This window comes from Anabrus simplex, chromosome 4 (genome assembly GCF_040414725.1).
Source record: "Anabrus simplex isolate iqAnaSimp1 chromosome 4, ASM4041472v1, whole genome shotgun sequence".
Taxonomy (NCBI): Eukaryota; Metazoa; Arthropoda; class Insecta; order Orthoptera; family Tettigoniidae; genus Anabrus; species Anabrus simplex.
Genome location: NC_090268.1, coordinates 215,868,739 through 215,888,665, shown reverse-complemented (window position 1 = coordinate 215,888,665; position 19,927 = coordinate 215,868,739). Strand labels below are relative to the sequence as shown.

The 19,927-nt window shown below is 37.2% G+C and overlaps 1 protein-coding gene across 1 annotated transcript in view; it reads left to right on the top strand.

Annotated features, from left to right (window-relative positions):
- NFAT (NFAT nuclear factor) overlaps positions 1-19,927 on the top strand; it is a 533,805-nt gene that overhangs the window by 407,122 nt on the left and 106,756 nt on the right. The window contains exon 9 of the mRNA XM_067145354.2: positions 2,685-2,835. Within this exon, the coding sequence (XP_067001455.2) occupies positions 2,685-2,835 (151 nt within the window). The remainder of the gene's footprint in view (positions 1-2,684; positions 2,836-19,927) is intronic.

Sequence of the window (19,927 nt, the reverse complement as noted above, 5' to 3'; positions counted from 1 at the left end):
AAGTGCTTTGAGCAAAAATTTAGTTCATAGTTTCTGAAGAGGGCTAAGTCAGCTACGGGTGTGTTGAACAACAATTAGTTGTAATGTAATCGCCATGTTGAAGGATGAGAAGTCACATGTTCCGACAGTTCAGGCATGTCCAGTATTTGGTATTCATATATAAATGAAAAAAATATATATATGTAGGCCAAACACACTACCGCTCATAAATTTCAATAAACGCAATAATTGACATCTAGTACTCTGTAGATAAGGTCTAATACCGTGGGTACGGTTGAGGAAGCAAAGGAATAGTACAACAGTTGTACACGTCATGATTTTTGTTTGTGGTCATCGAGATACAATAGTATTCCATGTTGTGTACATAAACGTTATTTACCTGTCGGATATGTTTGTTTACCTATTTGCCGACGGACGCCGCATTTGGTGCACCTGTGTTGTTCCCTGTAGTGATGTGATATCTGCAGCGAACGGCAAGGATTGCTATGATACATAACATGTGGTTTCTGCATGTCAGTTTCTTCGTGACAGTTGAAGTGTGCAGATTGCTAGTATGGTTCCACGAGTGGAGATATCCATAGAAAAACGCTGCAATTGTAGCACTTAGCCAAGCATGTTTATCTATTCACCCAATTGCGAAACAGTGTAGTGTATCTATAGGAGGAGTGCAATACACCGTTCACTGCCAGAAGACAACAGGTAACAATAAGGACATGCCACAACCAGGACGACCTCGTAAAACAACTAAAAGTGATGATAAATATATCAAAATTACCAGTAAGAGAAATAGATTCAAAACAGCACCCCAAATTCGTGATAGAAAAACGTGAGTTAGGATTTGGTGTTTCTAGTGAAATGTGTCAATTGAGAGCACTAGTGATCTCAAAAGAACTCAAAACATAGGGTTTTACTGCAAGCTGCGGATAGATCCAAAACTTTTATCGGAGAAAGGGATTGTGCATTCGGAGACGTACGTCTATTTCACGTCTCCCTGGGGAGTATTGAAGAAAAATTAATGGCCTTTCAGCATCATATTATTCATTTGAAGAAGCAAAATTCTTATTTGCTGTCACAGATTGGGAATGTTGACCAGACACCTGTCTATTTTGAAATGCCATTGAAAAATACAGTGGATACGAAGGGTTCTAAAAGTGTAACCTGTAGAACAGGTGGTAACGAAAAGCAACGATGCACGGTAATGTTGTGCATATTAGCGGATGGAACCAAACTCCCTCCATATGTGGTTCTGGAAAGGAAAACACTTCCGAAAGGAAACTTGCCATCCGGTGTTATTGTTAGAACACGAGTCCGGCTGGATGGACAGAGTGTTAGTTGAGGACTGGGTGAAGTACGTTTTGCAACGTCGCCCAGGAGTTTTGTTACAAAAATGAAACATGCTTGTGTTGGACAGTTACCGAGGACATACAACTGACGCCGTAAAAGATATGATGAGGAAAGGAAAAACCGATCTTGCGATAATTCCCGGAGGACTCACTTCTATTCTACAGCCATTGGATGTGTGTGTGAACGGGCTTTTCAAAACTGCAATGAAACAGTTGTACACCGAATGGATGTCTGATGGTGATCACACAATAACACTAACCGGACGAGTGAAGAGGCCTGAAGTGGGACTAATATGCAGCTGGATCAAGACCGCTTGGGCGCGCATTCCCAACGATCTAGTGCCCAAAAGCTTTAAGAAATGTGGAATTTCAAATTCAGTGGACGGTAGTGAGGACGACTATTTGTGGAAAGATGCCAGTGACGAAAGTTCCTATGGTGAAACTTCAGATGACGATGGTGAATTGTGAATAATGTGAGTATTGGACCAATTTTATTTACGATTTTTGTAATGATTTTAATAATTGAAAGCTGTTCGAATTTATATTTGTGGTATATTTGAATAAAATTAAATAGGTATGTAAGTTATTTTAGTTTTAGTTTTTTTCCGTATTTTGCCGTCTCAAATTTAGGGCGCGGGTCTTATTCAGTGGCTGATGGTATTCGGGATTACACTGTACTTAAGACAGAAAAAATAATAATTAGAACATGCATAAGTAAACAGTATCAAGTTAATGGACAATGGAGAATAGCATCAAATAAAAGTTTATAAGGAAATTGAACCAGCATTGACCATGATTAGGAGAAACTTGTATCATTCTTTGGGCATCTTATCAGAACACCTGACACCAGAATTAGCAGAAGAATAATTGAAAAATTATGTAATAGCAAGACCAATATTAAATGGATCACTGAAATTAAGGAGGATATTAAAGAACTACAAATAACAATAAAGTATCTCAAAAATAAAACAGAAAAAATGAAGATACTTCAAGACTCACACACCAGGCTACAGACCAGCATCAATTAAAGATCTAATGGGAGGGTATTTCTTAGAATGAAAAAATATTGGGCTGATAGGAAATCAAGAAATCCTTTGTATAATTGACTAGAGTGGTCCAATGTAGGCCATAAAATGTAAAATAAAAATTATTTGTACAGACAATGCATGACAGAAATTTAAAAATTGCATTTCCTTCATATTCTGGATATTACCAACATACAAATAGCAGTTTTTAAACATTCTGACCAGAGTACACACAAAACTCCTATTTTATTTATATAGACTGAGAAAATGGTTTGAACTTGACTGGTGTATTTATTATTTTGTTCTTTATTTATAGACTCATTTGGTTTGCACCGTTCCCCCTTATCGGCGATGTGATTTGGTCGAGCCTGTTGTGGTAAAACTGTTTGTGATGTCTAGTGGTAAGACGAGTGAACCTCACACGTTCACTTACACGCCAGCTAACAACCCACTGCTTCAACCAGCAGGTAGGCGAATGTGCACCAAGATGCAGCCGTATGGGCACACCTTGAACGGCCAGCCCACCTTCATGCAGTAAAGCTAGGCAGGATGCTTTCATAGATCTGCTGTTGTCAGACAGTTATCCTTAAGCCATTGAAATTGTTCCAAGGATCAAAAAATGGCTGTTAATGGTGTTACTTAAGAAGTTATCCCCAGCCATACTGGTAAAAGTGTAAGAAGTAGAAGTTGAATGGTTTGATTGTACGCCGTATCAATTCTAAGCAGTTATTTTCACATGTTCCTGGCAAATACTGGAATGGATGGCCCTGTGTTAAGAGTCCCCTCATCTTACTGTCCCCAGTCTGATGTAGAATGACACATCACTATTACATATCCATGCTTGAAGTCTCAAAATAAGAGATGATAAAATCTTTTTAAGTCAGTCATGCAAATTCTGTGGAACCCCTGCAGGTGCTAATTTGAATTTACTATCTTGGGAATATATGTATGATACTGAAAGCCACATTGTGTAATCTATGGTGGCAGACAAAAAGGTTGGTAATTGACAGCACTACTACTTAATACTATGTCATGTCAGTGATAATTGATAATGATGCTTGATGTATCAATATAAAAGGCAAAATCTATCTATGTTCAAAATTATTCTCTTGATTTACAACATTCCTCAAACATAATTAACTATAGTAGATCACAAAAATCTTTCAATGAACTGTACATTCTTGGTTTATTGTTGTGAACAATATTTTAGCCTCCTGAAAGCCATTTCCATTGTGAAGATTATCTACTTTCTTATCAAAATAGGATATAAAACTATTTATTTTTACAGTCTGTCTGACACAAGATACATATTAATTTAGTACATACCTGAATTTTTTTTAAATTAATAAGAGTTACATGTTTCATTCTTTAAGAACATCCTCAGATTCTTTTAAATCACTTACTTATTTGCATTCTTATAGATGTACAATATTGTTTTGCATTGTGTAAACTTGTCACTGATTGTGAATGGGTGATATTATGAACAGTGAAAGTCATTTGAATGCTTTGCCCAGTGCCTCAGTAAATGCAGAAATGTTTCACGAACTTACTTAGGCGCAGTTTGGTCCCTGTACATCCACTTCTCATTATGATTCAGTTTGCACTGATCTAACAAGGTTTGTGTCACACAGCTGTGAGCTTCCATTCGGGAGATAGTGGGTTAGAAACCCACTGTCGGCAGTCCTGAAGATGGGTTTCCATGGTTTCCCATTTTCACACCAGGCTGCACCGTAACTACAGCCACGGTTGCTTCCTTCCCTTTCCTAGACCTGTCTTATATCATTGTTGCCATAAGACCTGTCTGTGCAACGTAAAACCAATAACAGATTTAATTGGCACATAAAAACTCCTGAGGGACAAAATTCCAGCACCTCGGCAGCTGAAAGCCTTAAAAATAGTTAGTGAGACGTAAAATCAATGGCATTATTTTTAAACCAGTAAAAAAAAAAAGTGTGAGAAGTTTAAAAGCAATATCTGTCAGTCATCAATAATCTGCAGGTAACAGATTCCCTATCGATTGTTTTCCCAGTCATGTCATAAATTATTTCAAAGAACTAACAAATTTATTGAACATTTTTCCACCCAAGCTTATTAGTCTACTAACGTCATTCCATACCATCACTCCATTGACAGCTCGGAACATTCTGCTTAGTCAAACAGTTCATCTCTTTCAGCTTTCCAACATTTTGATAACACTACACTTTTGTTGGAAATCACCCAGAACAAATTGTGCCACTTTCCTTTAGTTCTTTTCCAGTTATCGAATCAACTAATTCTAAGAGAGGATCTCATACACTGGAACGGGGTCATACCAGACTTATCAATCAATCACTACTGATCTGCATTTAGAGCAGTTGCCCAGGTGACAGATTCCCTATCTGTTGTTTTACTAGATGCTTCTTAAATGATTGCAAAGAAATTGGATGTTTATTGAGCATCTCCCTTGGTAAATTATTCCAACCCCTAACTTCCCTTCCTATAAACGAATATTTGCCCCAATTTGTCTTCTTGAATTCCAACTTTATCTTCATAGTGTGATCTTTATTACGTTTAAAGACCCCACTCAAACTTCATCTACTAATGTCATTTCACACCATCTCTCAACTGACAGCTCGGAACATACAACTTAATCGAGCAGCTCGTCTCCTTTCTCCCAAGTCTTCCCAGCCCAATCTTTACAACATTTTTGTAATGCTGCTCTTTTGTTGGAAATCACCCAGAACAAATTGAGCGTTTTTTCGATTTGTTTCCGATCCTGAACCAAGTAATACTGGTGAAACAACCTTAAATACAACTGCTAAATACCCTCATAATCATAAAAAGAGATGTGAAACATTTATTTACAACCACATTAATGTGATTACCTAAATGAAAATCTTTCCTTATATTAACAGCTAAGTACTTACAGTGATCCCCTTGGGGTATGTTCACCCCGTCAACACAGTAATTAAAACTGAGAGGACTTTTCATACTGTTTACCGTCGTACCATTGTCTGCTGTCCATCTCACAACATTGTCGAGGTCTTTTTGCAGTTGCTCACAATCCTGTAGCTTATTTATTACTCCGAACAGTAATATAACATCTGTAAAAAAGCCTTATCTGTGATTCCAGTTCTTTACTCATATCATTTATGTATATAGAAAATGTGAAGGATCAATAATACTGCTTTGCAGGACCTCTCATCATTCTTTACAGCATCAAACAATGCTTCACCTGGTATGTGTTTTATTTTCTACAAATTTTACCATCCATTCACCCACTCTTTTGTCTAGTCCAATAGCCCTCATTTTCGTCAGCAGTCTTCCATGATCTACGTTGTTGTTGTTGTTGTTGTTGTGTGGATCATCAGTCCATAGACTGGTTTGATGCCGCTCTCCCTGCCACCCTGTCCTGTCATAAAAATTTTCATTTCTACTTCACTTCTACATCCTTCACCTACTCTAATCTGTTTGTCATATTCATGCCATGGTCTACCCTGACCATTCTTACCACCTAGACTTCCTTCAAGAACTAACTGAAGAAGTCCTGGGTGTCTAGAATATGCCTTGTCGTTCTCTCTCTTCTTCTGGTCGAATAACCCGCTGAGTGACTGTCATTGTTAAGGCATCAATGTTTTGTGGTCTAACACAAAGGTTAAGTGGTTCGAGTTCTGTTTGTGGAAGAGATTTCATCATCAGATTGTTGGCCTGCAGGAAAGGCACTAGATTCCATGCCAAAAGCCTGAGTTGAATTCCAAACTTTTTTCAGTCTTCATATGGAGTGAGGGCATTTAATGTCATTGATGATTGTCCATCAGATGTAGATGGTTAGCTTTGGTGTTATTTCACAGGACTAGGCTATGTGCTGACACACACCCAGACGTGCAGGTTGTCCATTGGCTTTGGTTAGAAAGATATGCACCAGGCCTCTCCAGAAGCCGCACATCATCATCATCTGAGCGGATTTCGCCAAATCATTTTCCTCTCGCCAGTTCAATCAGTATCTCCTCATTCGTGATTCAATCTATCAGTCACACCTTCAGCATTCTTCTATAACACCACACTTCACATGCTTCAGTTCTCTCTTTTTTTTTTTTTTCTGACCTGGTTATTGTCAATCCTTCTGTTTCTAACATTGCCAGGCTTCACACAGAATTCTTCAGAAACATTTTTCTAATTTGTAGATCATTGTTTGAAGTGAGAAAGTTTTTATTTGTAAAGAAAGGCCTTTCCTTGCTTATGCTACTTAGCATCATATGTCCTCTTCACTTCTGCCATTGTTAGTTACTGTCCTACCCAAGAAACAATATTCATCTACTTCCTTTAAGACTTCATTCTCTGATCTAATTTTATGCATTACCTGGTTTTGTTGAACTGCACGTACGGGCTGTAGATAATTCTTTTCTCTTCGGATCTGATTCCGATAGCCTTCAGAACCTCAAATAGCTTGGTCCAATCAACATTATCATGTGTTTTTTCTAGATCTATGAATGCCATGTACGTGGGCTTTTCATCCTCATTTTGATCGTCTAAGATAAGATGTAAAGTCAAGATTGCTTTGCATCTTCCTACATTTCTTCTGAATCCAAACTGTTCTTCTCTCACCAGGCTGAGTAGCTCAGACAGTAGAGAGCTGATCTTCTGAGTCCAACATGGCAGGTTTGATCCTGGTTCAGTCCAGTGGTATTTGAAGGTGATCAAATATGTCTGCCTCTTAATGGTAGAATTACTGGCTTGTAAAATAACTCCTGAAGGACAAAATTTGGCACATAAGCCTCTCTGGAAACCATAAAAATGTAGTTAGTGGGACATAAAATCAATGTAAATCCATGTCCTCGCTCCAAGGTGGTGCAGCTCTCTAGGTACACCCACAATGAAGGTGAGCTGCACATACCTCTTTAACCACAGATTAGGCCTCCAGCCAATCTTAAATTTCTGGCAGTACTGGGAATCGAACCCTAGCCCCTGAGGATGACACCTAATAGCACTGTTACACTACAGAGGTAGACATAAAATCAATAACATTATTATTGATCTTCTCTCAACTCAGCTTCAATTTGTCTCCCCGTTCTTCTGTAAATAATACATTTTAAAATTTTGCAAGCATGAGATACAGAAGTAATGGTGTGGTAGTTTATACTTGTCGGCTATCTGTTTTCTTGCAAAAAGTAACATTATTGTGTCTAAAATCAGAAGGCACTTTACCTATGCCATCATACATCTTGCATGCTAAACGAAATAATTTTTCCATGCTGTTTTCTCCTAAGGCAGGGCTGATGACCTAGATGTAAGGCCTCTTTAAACAATAAGCATCATCATCTCCCAAGGCAGTTAGTAATTCTGAGGGAATATCATCAATTCCAGGTGCCTTGTTCCTATTTAGGTCTCTCAATGCTCTGTCGAATTCGGACATCGAAAGTGGGTTTACTATTTAATCAGTCAACAGCCTCTTCTTGTTCCAGAATCTTACCTACTTCTTTCACTTGAATACAGTTATTGAATAATTCTGTAGTCGCTTGACCAAAAATCCTGCTCTTCCTGCCAGTGTACTTAGTCTGTCCATTTTTCTTTTAAGGTTCTCTAACCTACAACAACGATTCAAATTTCTAACATTCCATGCTCCGACTCTGATAAAGAGAAAATCAGTAGTCATCTTCCTGATGATTGCACCGCTTTATGTATTCCCGACTCTGAGATCCAGGCGGGGGACTATTTTACCACCACCAAATTTTATACGGGAGGAAGCCATCATCACAATATCATTCATTCATGCTGAGAGAACTGCATGTCCTTGGGAGTTAGTGCGGCTGTAGTTTCTCGTTGCTTTCAGCCATATAATAGTATTAACATAGATAAGCCTCATTACAATGCCCAATGCCATATCATTCACTCGTCGAAACTGCTGCACCTACAACTTCTGGACGACTGCTACCCCTTTTCGATGAACTACTCGTTATTCTGGTCTCCTACAAATGTATGTTTACCCTTTAGTCCCATTTCCTGCTGTACTGCGCACTGTGCTCTGCTCCTACCCCCAGTGCTTGTATTGGGATCAGAATGCCCTCAGTGGACAAGCCTAAACAAGAACAATAGTAGTGAAGGAATGTGTGGGGTGGTTTAATTTTGCCTTTGAGGGTTTGAAAGTTGGTGCTGGAGTTAAATTATTAGATACTGCCTATAGCAGTCTGAAGTTTTTATTAGTGACATTCATCTCCATGGCTAAGTGGTTAGTGTGCTGGCATTTGGTCCACAGGTCCCAGGTTCGATTCCCAGCCGGTCGGGGATTTTAATCTTCATTGGTTAATGCTGATGACTTCAGGCTGGGTTTATGTGCTGTCTTCATCATTAGAATTCAACATAAGTAGGCCCCCATCCTCACAAATGTGCAGATCGCCTATGAGGTGTCAATGTGAAAGACCTGCGCCAGGCCTCTTCGGAGCCCACACACCATTATTATTATTATTATTATTATTATTATTATTATTATTATTATTATTATTATTAATTTCTCTCATCAAACGTGATAAGATGCTGTTGTACGCTTTCCTATTTTTTATGAACTGTTAAGAAAGCATCCTGTGTGGCTTTACATTTCCCAAGGATACCCATGGTTACAGTGGGGTGAAGCTTAGGTTTACATGTAAATTGCTAACATTGTGTTCAGCAGTCAGTTGATGGAGATTCGCTTTGTATGTTTTGAACTTGAAGCCATGAATAGCCTTGTGGACTGGTCGTTCTTATGTCAAGCTTATACTGAGACTTGCTGTGTTTTGGCACACTTAATGTCTGAAGTAGTAACAAATGATTGCTAGTTTAGAGATGTGAAAATGAAAGTTTTGTTTTAAATTGTTTTATAAATTCATTTCATGTTATTTTAAACATATTATTTATTTTCTACGTTATAATATGCACTCAGTTTATAAATATATTCAGTCTTTTCTTTCTCAATGTTTTATATCTCATTAAAATTAGAATCACTGGCAATCTTGTGTTACTGCATTCAGGCATATAAAATAAGCAACAATTACAGTATCAGAATTTTCAAAATATCCTTAGTCACCTTAGTGTTGTTTTTTGAAAATATCATTAGAGTAATTGATTGAATAGCACTCAGAAAAGAGACAATGTTAAGTACGCTATAACAATACTGTAACTGTTGTTTATGTGAGTGAACTTCGTTTAACCAAGAGGCAATTGCACATCATTATATGTAATTGTGTTGTGTTGGAGTGTCTGGCTGTATGGTAATGTGTGTGATTGTGGGTGCATGCCAGGTTGTGTGCAGTTGTGTGTGCCATATGCCTCAGAATATATTACTGCAAGGAGCAAGGTTTTGGAAACCTTTCATGTATTCCCATAATTTGCATATGTGATTGAAGATATTTAATTTTAAAAAGTCCAAATAATTTTTCTTAAATAGATTAGTTCACTTTGTTGTTGATTTTCATCATAGAAATCTTGCTCTTCTGTAGGTCAGATTGGCGTAAGATTTTTCGGATTATTTATATCTGTTGATTTTATTATAATTGATGGCTACACTTTTACTAAATCTTTGCTTATGATGCTAGTAATTAACCGTTAAATCTTAAAGTTTTTTTTAAGTGGATAATAAAGCTAAATCATTCTCAGTTGATCTTATTTGTTCATACTTGTAACTGATTTAATGTAACTGTGTTATTATTAATAATAATAATAATAATGATGATCCCTGAAGTTGTGTAGATTTAAACAGTAAAGCATAAAACGTATTTTGAATCTTGCGCCAATCACTGACAAGGGTTTTTAATCTGTGTTCTGTTTTACTTGACTTTTCTATGCGTCTGCTTGTTCCCCCCACAGCAGAATTTCAGGGCAAAGCTGTATGGAGATGGCGCATCTTGTCAGGGGAGCGCCAGGGGGTGCACCCAGGCTGCGCTCGCTATTAATTCAGGTTCTGTCATTACGGTGACTACTATACTACACTACACTCTCCACACCACTTAGGGATTCACAGCTAGTATTACCATATTTACTCGCGTAATTTTCCAGAGTTTTCTTACCGTTACTTAACCTAAAAAATTTGGTGGAGGAAAAATTATATGAATTTAGTTTAGAATCTGAACTACCAATGGAATTCTGTCTCTCTTCCATTATGGTCCTTCGGCAATCACTGGCATAGAGGCGCCCTCCTTTGAAGAGGCATGTTAATCTACATAGTCACCATCCGTTTGCTTTCAAGTATTAGAGTTGTATATTGATCTCCAGAGCTTTTAATTGTAGCATTTCTTGCAGAACTGAAGTCATAGTTTCTTAATCTGGTCACATTTTAACAGTTCCTTTTTTCAGTTTCTGGATACTGGCCTGATATTAGTCCGTGAAATGATAAGGCTGTCGTTTTGGCATGTTGCAATTGTTCTTTTTATTTAGGCCGATAGCGGACTTGTAATGGCTCTATATAAAACTCGTGCTGCAGCATGAGTGCCATTATTTTCTGCAAACATTATCCCAGTTAATTTAAACTGTGTTTTATAACTCACATTTTTCTCACCCCCCACTAACTACTGTTAACTTACGTATGCAGAGATCGGTATATGTTGCAGTTCCAAGAGCGCGTCCCCCATGTGTGCTAGGTATATGTGCATCGACCAGCACTATGCATAGCTCGCTGAGCAATCCCATTACTGCAGTGCTGTGGCTTGTGCTTCTCAGTTGCTGCCCACATCTGATGACCAGCCATTGAAACAATAGGTGTTTGACTGCACATTTTGTATACAAAAGAAACAAAGGAAGAAAAAAAAACACATTGATAATGGAAAACATTGATATAATCATGGCAAAAAATTATGCAAATTTTCATTTTTTTCCTAATTTCCATTTTTAAAGTAAGGGGTGGGATATTTATGCAAGGAAGATAATTATGCGGGTAATTATGGTAATTTTATGTTCTTGGTTTTGTTTTGGCCATTAAACTCATTGACACTCATATCAGCTACTAACTTACCAGAATACACACTTTTTTTTTTTTTTTAATGTCCTTTGACATTCTTGTTGTTAAGTATTAGAGATTCTTCATTCATGTTCTGCATTTTCTCACATACAGTTATAAGTTTAATATGATTATACCTAGTATATACAGACCTATTGAAACTCTGTCAAGGTTATTTTTCAAGGAAAAATCAAAGCCCTGTCCAAGCAGTTGAAAGACTTCACCAGAATGAGTAAGTAAACAGAAAGCTTTGCTGTTGTGAAGTTAACAGTTTCAACACCCAATTATGTACAATGTGGCAACGTTTCTTTGGACACATCATGCTCACAGCACTTGTTCACTAGAGCATTGGATGAAGTTCCAGAAACATTGAAATGGGAGCTTATCTGTTATGTATGCCTGTTCTGATAATTTCATGGTGTAATTTGGAAATGGTTGGTTTCTCTTTTAGTTTAAGGAGGTTTGAAAAATATCATTTGGATCACAGTGAGGAAGAGGCATGCATTGAAGATTCAGCTTTGGTAGAGGCTTTCCATTTTCAAACCATTAGGCCACTTTTTTAATATATCCTTTGAAATAACTAAAAAGGCTGATAATGATGAATTTGGAATTGAATTAAAACATGGACACACAAAATACTTCAGATATGATCATATCATTAAAACTATGCATTTTAAGTGTTGTTTGGAGAAGTAGTGTACTGTTAATTTGCCTCATTTTGTGTATTGAATAATAGAGAAAACCTTAATTAATTGGAAACAAAATAAACAGGAAGAATCTTCTATATTACAGACTCATAAAAAAAAATTTCCTGTTAATGGTAAGACTTCAGTTTGAACAAACAATTAGGAGTAGTAATTTGTAAAGAAAATAATTATAATTAACATTTTGGCCTTTCCCATTAATTAAAAGAATTTAATGAAAAAGAAACCTTACAGAATTGTTCTACAATATTGTTGTTGTGTTTTGTGTGATTGTTACATGTGTGTCTTTTACTCCAGTCAACAGCAGTGCTGCAGAGGATGAATGAACGGCCTTCGCCCATAGTTCTTGTCTTGTTTACAGGTGGCACGTGTTGAGATGCAGCAAACATAATCTGATCCCCCCCTTTCACTGCTAGATCCTAAGTGCCTGGTGCACGTTGTGAGCGTGTGTGTGTGTGTCTGTGTGTCGTGGGGGCAACTCTATCAGTTCAGTGGTCAGCAGCTGGGCAATATACACTTCAACAACATGTATTTTGAGACAATGAGAAATGACATGCACATATAAATTGTTACTGGATGAGAGTTGATGGAAGCTGGCAAGCACTAGTAAAATTTCCCTACCTTAATGGACTCTGGATAATGTTCCGTTTGTTTTAGGTATTTCAGTGTGTATACATTAGTGAAAAATTCAACAGATTGATCTTTTGGTATTTTTACTTGAAGTCATTAATTCAAATGAACTTTCCTCAACCTTCCCTTCGTACATAAATGGAATTAAAAGGATTTGAACACCTAAGCATAATTAGTAGTTGTCCTTGGATTGTTATTTCAGGTGGGGAGGGGATGGCTTAAAAACTGTTTCTATTAAGTGGCATAAGATAGTGTCTGGAAACTGTGCTAATCCTTTTAATATTATGTTATCATAGATGTATTCTGTTCCAATTACCCTTTATTGTTGCGATAATTGATAGCAGACATTGCCATGTGCACCAAGCTAAACATATTAACAACTAGCATTTCCCTGCGTCTTCACACACATGGAATTCTCTCCGGTTTATTATGAATTTCAGTCAATAGTAACTCGCACTTGCCTTCCCGTGAGACAACGGCAGTGCTTCAGTACTCCATACGAACAGTGTGTGAAGCTTGTTAGTATGAGGCATATGTATTACAGTCCATTTTTGGAAAAACTATTGTACATATCACTCTGAAATTTTTGTGTGCTTCAGCATACTGTCAGAATTATTTCAGTAAGTGCCATTGGCCATATGTTCTTCTTAGTGACAATCCCACTTTGCCATAGGGTCAGTAAGGTCACCCTCCAGGCCAGTGTCAATCTGGGTTGAGGCACTGGATGGTCTTGGTTATTGATTGCTCATTACTGAGCTTGACATGACTGTACCACCATAAACAAGCCTTCAGCATTTTTTCAGTTGTGGGCACAGTGAAGGATACATATCTTTATGACATGCTTGTTCATGTTTAACTTTTTCGCTGCTGAATTCTCGGACAGGCTGGTGTGACCCCAGTGCTGGATTATTTCAGCCAACAACTTCATCAAATATCATTGCCAATTTGAACATAAAATACAAGCACTAACTATAGAATAATATTTTGAGACAATATTTTAACTCACCTGTTTGTTCCTACAGTGTTGGAGACGGTTCATGTTTGGGATCCAGAGTTCGATTCCACACGAGGTAGCAAACATTTAGTCCATTAGCAAGATGCTTAGTAATTTTTTAGTCAATCAGTCACTACTGATCTGCATTTAGGGCAATCGCCCAGGTGGCAGATTCCCTACCTGTTATTTTCCTAGCCTTTTTTTAAATAATTTCAAAGAAATTGGAAAGTTATTGAACATCTCCCTTGGTAAGTTATTCCAATCCCTAACTCCCCTTCCTATAAACAAATATTTGCCCCAGTTTGTCGTCTTGAATTCCAACTTGATCTTCATATTGTGATCTTTACTACTTTTAAAGACACCACTCAAACTTATTCATCTACTAATGTCATTCCATGTCATTTATCCGCTGACAGCTCGGAATATACCATTTAGTCAACCAGCTCGTCTCCTTTCTCCCAAGTCTTCCCAGTCCAAATTTTGCAACATTTTTGTAACACTACTCTTTTAAAGGAGAACAATAAAACTTTGATTTCCACCTATTCAATACATTAAAAGCAGTTATAAAATTAAGATCTCATCCTTATTTTATTGCTAAATTATTAAAAATATAGAACAAGTTTTGTTCAAATTTTGAACATCTTCAGCTATACACATTTTTAACAGGGTTAAAACCGGTAACATTGTTCTATAACTTACACTTATTGTTTACTGTTAACAAACTTAACCATAAGAACTATTAAAATTCTCTTGAATATAAAGCTTTATATATTACGTCATCTTATTAAAACAATATAACTATTTGTAGTGTTTGAAACTTTAAATTTTTGTTCTAATATTTGAAATACAATGTCACAAGTTAGTCATGTATAAATACATTTACAATCTGTTAAAGTTGTTGAATATCTTAAAATTGTTTGTCGGAATACACATTAAAATCTTTTTGTTACTATTGGCGTGAGCTTTACCACACGTTGTACCTTATGGATATAAAATCTTAGTGCACTCTCAAAACAGCTGAGTTTAGGCGTGACTAACATTCTTTTCGTCCGTAAAATAACAAAATGAAGGACACTGTTGATCAAAGGTTATAAATTTGTCGTACTTTAAATATTTAACGTCCAATTTGTGCTTGTAGACTTTACCAGTGTAGAGCAATTCTACAGACGTTAGCAAGGACTCAATCAAATGGTGACAGTCAAGTTTTGATGATAAGCAAGTGGTAACTTCATCGAATTTCATGATAGTAAGTCTGTTGACATCTCCTACTTCTGCCTGCATTTACATTAGTGCACTCAGCTGTTTGACGACTGCTTGGTGGAGCGTAAGCACAGGCAGTCATCAAACTAACGTAAATGCAGGCAGAAGTAGGAGATGTCAACAGACTTACTATCATGAAATTCAGTGAAGTTACCACTTGCTTATCATCAAAACTTGACTGTCACCATTTGACTGAGTCCTTGCTAATGTCTGTAGTATTGCTCTACACTGGTAAAGTCTACAAGCAATTCATGAATTTGAAAAATTGGACGTTATAAATTTGTCGTACTTTAAATATTTAACCTATGATCAACAGTGTCCTTCATTTTGTTATTTTACGGATGAAAAGAATGTTAGTCACGCCTGAACTCAGCTGTTTTGAGCGTGCACTAAGATTTTATATCCATAAGGTACAACGTGTGGTAAAGCTCACGCCAATAGTAACAAAAAGATTTTAATGTGTATTCCAACAAACAATTTTAAGATATTCAACAACTTTAACAGATTGTAAATGTATTTATACATGACTAACTTGTGACATTGTATTTCAAATATTAGAACAAGAATTTAAGTTTCAAACACTACAAATAGTTATATTGTTTTAATAAGACGACGTAATATATAAAGCTTTATATTCAAGAGAATTTTAATAGTTCTTATGGTTAAGTTTGTTAACAGTAAACAATAAGTGTAAGTTATAGAACAATGTTACCGGTTTTAACCTTGTTAAAAATGTGTATAGCTGAAGATGTTCAAAATTTGAACAAAACATGTCGTATGTTTTTAATAATTTAGCAATAAAATAAGGATGAGATCTTAATTTTATAATTGCTTTTAATGTATTGAATAGGTGGAAATCAAAGTTTTATTGTTCTCCTTTAACAGACTTTCATTACGGAAAAATGAGGATAGTCTCTTGCAACACTACTCTTTTGTCGGAAATCGCCCAGAACAAATCGAGCTGCTTTTTTTGGGGATTTTTTCCAGTTTATGAACATTAAAATAGTTAACATCACCTTTCCAATACTTATCTTCCTTATATTTAGGATATAAACATTACAACAAAAGATAAGTATTGGAAAGGTGGTGTTAACTATTTTAATGTTAATAATCTGATGTCCAATACGGTCTGCAATGAGTTTTATTACTTGTAATGTTTCTTCCAGTTCTCGAATCAAGTAATTCTGGTGAGGGTCCCATACACTGGAACCATAATCTAGTTGGTGTCCTACCAGAGACTTATATGCCCTCTCCTTTACATCTTTTTTTTGCTAGGGGCTTTACGTCGCACCGACCCTTTACATCCTTACTACAACACCTAAACACCCTCATAATCATGTGCAGAGAATTGTACTCTTTATTTTACGATCCCATTTATTTGATTACCCCAATGAAGATCTTTCCTTGTATTAACACTTAGATACTTACAGTGATCCACATAAGGAACTTTCACCCCATCAACACAGTAATTAAAACTGAGAGGACTTTTCCTATTTGTGAAACTCACAACCTGACTTTTAACCCCGTTTATCATCATACCATTGGTTGCTGTCCATCTCGCAACACTATTGAGGTCATTTTGCAGTTGCTCATTTGCATTATGGGCTATGCCTACTATATATACACACAATATCAAACCATGCACACGATTAACAGCAGAAAGATTAAATTAAACACCCAATATTGATCAAGATAGAGCGGAACTTGCCATGAACTTACCATCAACTGTTTATAAAATCTGTTTGCTTTGTCTGCTACCTTTGCCAACTCCTCTTCGTTCACAAATACCTTGAAGTAATCCATTTCAGGGCATTCTGAGGTCAAATTATTATTTGACATAGCTAGGTTTGGTGCTTGAAATGCATGCGTCTTTGGCGTAAACTCTTCGTCCGACCATGTGGGCAGGCCTAAGTCAGCGTCATTTCATCCTCTATCTGGGGCAGGTTTGATCCTGGCTCAGTCCGGTGGTATTTGAAGGTGCTCAAATACAACAGCCTCATGTCAGTAGATTTACTGGCACGTAAAAGAACTCCTACGGGACTAAATTCCGGCACCTCAGCGTCTCCGAAAACCGTAAAAGTAGTTAGTGGGACATAAAACAAATATCATTATTATTATTATTATTATTATTATTATTATTATTAAACATCAGGTAGCATGTCTATCCGAACAAATCAGGGAGCCGAGGTGTCTATACTGCTCAACTTTCTTGAAATCCTGATTACCCACACAGATGATCCCAGATATCTGCAATTTGCACTCCATGTATTCAGTTTTCATGATGTTCAGCCATAGTCAGTTTCTACTAACTTGGTGTCCCACTTCTGCACTAGTTCTTTAAGACTATGGCGTTGTTCTATGGCCATCATCAGCATATACTAGTGTCTATGTATGTGGGGCAGCTGTTATCGTATCCATACACAGTGTGAAGGGCTGAGTTGAGAGGGTTGAACCTTGGTGGACATTGACCCAAATGGGGAAAGGAGGAGAGATCCGTGCTGGATATCGCACCACGCTGCTACATTTACAATACAGGGGCTGCGACTAGCAGACGTACACCTCGGAAAACCATGCGATCGGAGTGCATACTTTTTGTCGTATATATTTCTTTTAAATTATGAAAATAAAGCCAAGAATAACAGCCAAGAGGATTCGTCACACTGGCCATGCGAGACCTCGTAATCTGCAGGCCCTAGGACGAAGCTGTTTGTCCAGTGTGTGTCTTCTGTTATTCTGTACATTGGAAAAATATAACTGCTGCACTCGACAATTAAAACTGGAGCAGTTCTATTAATCTTCATCTACCCACAATGTACATGCAGCGTGCACTTAACTCGTTGCAACTGACTCTGGAACCATTCTGTTACACACTTGGTGCTGACCAAAAGCAGACTTACAGAACTGTTCTGCATGCATTTTTATTTACATGTAGTCCACAAGAGATCAGTCTCGTTGCGCTTCAGGTTTACTCCATATAATTTAAAGAGCTTCCTGAATCCAGCACATCCTTGTCAGTTAAAGGAAAGTTATCTAAATAATAAAAGATTGGCATCCATTGAGAACAGTACAGTGAAGCCTTGTTAGTGCATTCCTCATTAACACGTTTGCTGCTTAGCACATCATAATTCAATGTCCTGATTCTCATTGTATTAAATCTACTGTATATAAAAAATACCTCGATTATCGCTTCATGAATTTTCGCTATTACCACTTAATATGGTCACATTTTTATTTGTTATCTCTTGTGAAAGGAATGCGATTTCCAACTTGGATAAGAGCCCACGTCACAGTTGCATGATAATGGGGAAAGGCCATGAATTCCTGAACTTCACAGGATAAGTTGCACTTTCAGGGAGCAAGCCTCAGGAATGCTTAGTTTTGCTTGCCGGTTAGCAACGAGATTGCTGAATAACACAGTGAGTGGTTTGGGCTTGTCTTTCGCATTCCATTCAGAACAACAATTGATGAATTTCATTGTTTCTATACCGGTATCCATGTTGACACAAACCAATTCTCAAATAAAAGGACCCTCCATTCAGAAGTTAGAAATTTATTTTGTGTTGATTGGTACAGTGAAGAGTAGCAAATATTTGTCACATGATAGCCTACATCTGGATTAGGAATCATGTGAAGTTGACCAGCATGGTGCATATTTGTCTTGTGATAGCCTAGTTATGGATATGGAAAAATATTGTGAAATTCCTTACTAATGAAAACAAAATTAAAATCTGTCAAAGCGGACTGGCATCCACACCTTTAAGCACACAGAGATGCTGCGAATGTTGAAACTCACACTTCAAGTTTAGACTCAATCACTCGAGTTGGTCAAAGTTTTGTCGGATTCATAATCTATACTGCATTTCACCAGTCATTCTCTTGCAGTCACACATGGTCGAGTGTAACCTCCAATTCATTGTCTAAGATTGTGACCAGAAAGTAATGTTTAATAACACACTGGTCCAAAATTAACATTAACATTTGTTTTGTTTTTTGTTTGTTTTTTTGCTAGTTGCTTTACGTCGCAACGATACAGATAGGTCTTATGGTGACGATGGGCCAGGAAAGGTCTAGGAATGGGAAGGGAGCGGCCGTGGCCTTAATTAAGGTACAGCCCCAGCATTTGCCTGGTGTGAAAATGGGAAACCACGGAAAACCATTTTCAGGGCTGCCGACAGTGGGGTTCGAATCCACTATCTCCCGGATGCGAGCTCACAGCTGCATGCTCCTAACCGCACAGCCAACTCGCCTGGTAACATTTGTTTTAGAAAGAGTGTGGTCTGCAATAATGCTTTGATATTTTTATGGGCCCCCGTGCAAATGTTTTCATATTTGTCTAGCGTTTTTGACACCTTAAAGTGCATTGTTGTTATTTTATAAGTCCCAGCGGGAAATATTTTTGTATTTGTTCTCTCGTGTTTTTCACACCGTTTAATACTTTCCTCTCATCTTTAGAAATGGTAAACATAGTATTCACTGTACCCGCGGACACACAACGTAAAATGTCCTCATGTCAGAAAAAATCGTATCTATCATTTCCATATCACTGTTGGATAGTTTTTATTTGTGTACATTTTCTCGCTGAACACGTTCTTTTTCCTTGTCCCCTGCAAAAGCTTCTTGATGAGGTTTTACTGTATTTCTAATTGGCTAGCATGTGACTGCATGATATTTCTATGTCGAGAGAACTTGGGGACATTTTCCAATTCCCATTCCACCAACAGCAAAGAAGCACCCTTGCAGTCTTAGCAAAGTGTGTTAAGTCCATAAAATTAAAGCACAAGTCTGCAGTCTGTTGAAAAGATGTGCTGTTTTGCTTCACTTGTAGAGCTGATTCAAAAAATACCACACACTAGTTCACTGTTAGAGAATGAATCACACTGAACATTGAGATATTGGAAAAAAAAAAAAAAAAATGTTGCATTTTGATTTGTAATCTAGTCAGTTTAGACATGATTAAGCTCATGGGCTTTTGTCATGTCAAAAAAAAACAAGGTGAAAGTCTTGTTTCCTTGACATGGCAAAAGCCC